Source organism: Fragaria vesca, linkage group LG3, assembly GCF_000184155.1.
Source record: "Fragaria vesca subsp. vesca linkage group LG3, FraVesHawaii_1.0, whole genome shotgun sequence".
NCBI lineage: Eukaryota > Viridiplantae > Streptophyta > Magnoliopsida > Rosales > Rosaceae > Fragaria > Fragaria vesca.
The window spans coordinates 19916525-19920213 of NC_020493.1; the positions used below are offsets into that span (position 1 = coordinate 19916525).

At 38.8% G+C, this 3689-nt stretch overlaps 1 protein-coding gene across 1 annotated transcript; it reads left to right on the plus strand.

Moving 5' to 3' along the window:
* The first annotated feature begins 237 nt into the window (after window positions 1-237).
* On the plus strand, window positions 238-1247 carry LOC101309518. Its single transcript, XM_004294647.1, has 3 exons — window positions 238-376; window positions 506-584; window positions 683-1247. Exons 1-3 carry the CDS (start codon window positions 371-373, stop codon window positions 979-981), a joined length of 384 nt encoding a protein of 127 aa, XP_004294695.1. The 5' UTR covers window positions 238-370; the 3' UTR covers window positions 982-1247.
* Window positions 1248-3689: the final 2442 nt, after the last annotated feature.

A 3689-nucleotide genomic window follows, 5' to 3' on the forward strand; every position in this document is an offset into this window, starting at 1 on the left:
TGATTAATTTGTCCTCTGTTATGAGTCCATTAAAATATAAAAAATTACTGATATTAAATTTAAATGTAAAATGAAGAAATTAAAACCAAAATTAACCTCTCTCTTCAATAGTGTGTGTAACGTTTGGGGTAACATTGAGATGATGGCATGACGCGGAGTCGCGGAGACGACATGACGTTTTCTCAGCACTAGTAGCTAGCTTGTCCTATAAATACCCGAGACTTTGTCCCAAGGTTCAGTACCAATCCATTGATCAATTTTACAGAACACACCCTCTTCCTAATCCTCCCCTTACCAACAATCTCCCAAAGCCAGAAGCGTCAGCTTCATCTTCATCTTATTATATCGTCAATTCTTCTTCATTATCATCATGAAGGTATGTGTGAGCTCGTTTCTTGCAAATGATGCGTATATGCGTTGTGGGAAACTTAATTCAATTCTGGTCCTTTTGATTTCTGGGGCTTTTGCCAATTCTGAAAGCTCTCTCCTCTGTTTTGATTTGCAGCAAAAGGTGGTGATCAAGCTCTCTGTGCACGACGAGAAGTCTCGTTCCAAGGCAATGAAGACAGCAGTTGGAGTTGATGGTAAATTACAAAACACTCTGTTCCTGTTCTGTAAATTATTGATTGCTCTAGTTTTTGGAAATGAACTAAACCCCCCATTTTGGTGCTGGAAATAACAGGGGTGGATTCAGCAAGTCTGCCAATGGACAAGGACCAAATTGAAGTAACAGGAAATGATGTTGATGTGGTTTTGCTTACAACTCTTCTCAGAAAAACAGTTAAGCATGCTGAGGTCGTCAGTGTGGGCGCTGTCAAAGAGGAGGAGAAGAAGAAGGAGGAGCCTAAAGCATCTGGGCCAATCATCGTCGGATGGCCTGAGAATTATGCATGGCCTCAGAATTATTACCCAGTTGCTTCATACCAGTGCCCCCCGCCAAATCCCTACCAGTGCTCTGAGCCCAGTTGCTCCATAATGTGATAATATATGAATGTTAGACCCAAAAAATCATACTCTCCATTCCCACAATGATTTAGATTAGTCTTACCAGATTATAGATTAGTATTATGGCACTATATATATGGTTTGCTTTGATCTGGAGTTTCCATTTTTCAATCTGTGTTCTCTCTTAGCTTAATGTGTTATGTTTACCAATTGGGGTCCTTTGGATGCAAATGAGTTTGAATAATGGAGGGGAAGACTATGAATTATGAAACCTACAAAATAAGGCATATTGTTGTTTGCTAGCTACCTGCTTGCACTACAGGTACAAATTGCCATTACTAGTTAAAGTCCAAATTGAGTTGGGGACAAAGTGAGAACTTTCCACACAGTTTATAGGCGATTTACCCTGTGCTTACGCTTTGACCAAATAAATATTTAGAAGAAAAATCAAAAGGAGTTATGGAGTCGCTATTAGTAAGAGGTAGCACCACTACTTGTTCTTCGTATAAAAGAAAACTATTTTTTTTTAAAACACACACATCTTGTATCTTGTGTGCACTTGCTAAAAGAAATCGTTGAATAAACTGTATACTAATCAGTGAAAGAAACTAGGAGGGTGATGATAACGATGGTGTAGGACGATCAGGCAACGTCGACATGCTTGACTCCCACGACGCCAACTAAGAAAAGTCGACATTTACATTCACTAGTTGCTTATGCATCGAAATGTGGCATTTCTTTCTCAACCCAACACGGCTGAAATCAGAAAAATAAGGAAACCGGAGTTTATTTTTTTTTTCAATCAAACCAGACCAAGCCTAGCCTTGCTCCTCCTCTCTCCCTCTGCCGACCCCTTTGAGCAATAATTCCACCCTCAAGCTCCTCTCTCTCCGCCGACCCTCTTAGACTCGTTCTTCTTCTTGTTTTCAATCTCTAACCCAACCAACCCATCCCTCATCTCTCATCTTCGCCTCCCACAATCACCTATCCCTCATCTCCTCCTCGCCGGCCACCATCACTATCTCCGCCAACCATCACAGCTCCACCCTTTCTACGCCGCAACCTCCCGACGGATCCGTCTCCGTCTCGGCCCCGACGCGTCAAGAAGTCTTTGACGCAGTCGTCTTCGTCATCAGAGGTGACGAAAATGGAGGTGACGGCTTTGAGGAAGGCTGGGAGAGGTAGAGGGAGAGGACTCACTGGCGGAGCCAGCCTAGTCTTGACTAGGCTGGAGCCCAGGTGAGATTTGAAACTCAGAAAAACACCTGCATCAATCTATATCTTGGGCGCGTGTGAGGATGGTGGGAAGTGAGGGAGTCAAGCCAGTCAAGCCAGCTTTGTTTGACGAAGGCCACCCCACAGTTTACTCCTGATTACTGCAATTAGTGGGATTAATGATTTTGGCTTTATATAATAGCGTTGCTACTGAGTTAGTCTAATTACTTATTTACTTTACCGTCTTTAATTATGCTCATGGCTTGGTGTTTTTGGCCGGTGGTGGGTCAGTAGCTAGTCTTTAACCACCTTAATTTTTTTTTCCGAAATAACCACCTTAAAATTGATTTTCGACTCCTAATGCTTCTTTACATTGTAAAATAAATAACAAAAGCTTTCAAACATAATTAACAATACACATAAACATTACAAATTAAAAACAACGGATTAAGAATCTTAAAAGGTTATAAAACTAGTAAAAAGTCATCTAGATAACGGAAGAAAATTCATTTAAATCCATTAGATAATGCTTGAGTGGCTTGACGAAGTCATCTTGTTTAGAAACTTCTGAAAAAACTGTAACATCTCTTGAGTAATCTTGTTTTTGCGAGCAAAATTAATATACATATATCTCTTTATATGTGTGTTTTTTTTATTAACCAAAATTTCTAACGCTGTAGAGTTTTATTGAATTTTTTTTCGTGTATTGCTATTAGCTTATGTGACATTTTCATCCTGGCTCCACCACTGAAGAGGACTTGGTTTAGTCTGGGTTGATCAGAGGAGAATGTAACTTCCAGAGGACTAGTAGGTTGATTTCGCTTTTTTTTTTTCTAGGTTGGTGTCGATGTGTGGTTGGCCTGTCGCAGGAGCCATGTGGAATTTCTCTAGATTTTATCCAAGGAGCCAAGCACGTCATGCACCAAATAATCTGGTAGACGGTGATCATCGATTCTTGTTGTGTATATCATACTAGTACCAATTAAACTATAAAATAAACCTCATACAATTAACCATATGAACCAGACTTAATGCAATTAGTAAGAAAATCTCGCTCTTTTTTCAAATATTAATCGTCTGTTCGGTATTACATTCTGATTCTCATCAACTCTATATATAGTTATATACACCCTAAAATAAATCGAACAATGAAAACCTATCAGCATAGCATATAAAATAGTAGAGTGCGGCTATTGGGACCTTCAAATTTGCTTAGTATACCTCTCATGCTCTTTGCATCTCCTTTTTAATTTTAACTACAAGCATTTGCTCACTAGACCTCTTCTCAAATTTCTAAAATAACCTTAGGTATGTTATTCACATATATCTTGATAATTTACTCATTATATCTCTTATTTATTCTCTAAACCTCTCATTCTTTTAATTTTTTTTTCATGCTATCATTGAGACCTCTATTCCTTGTATTTTTTTTTTTTTTTTCCGTTTCAAACCTCTTTCACGACCTCAATGAGAAATTTTATTAACACATCCCTAAATGTTAGATACACATCACTTTTTATACAAATGGG

Bases quoted from the DNA above. Each gene is read 5' to 3' on its own strand.
- LOC101309518 (XM_004294647.1), top strand. The intron at 585-682 runs GTAAATTACAAA...TGGAAATAACAG, and splicing joins GACAGCAGTTGGAGTTGATG to GGGTGGATTCAGCAAGTCTG.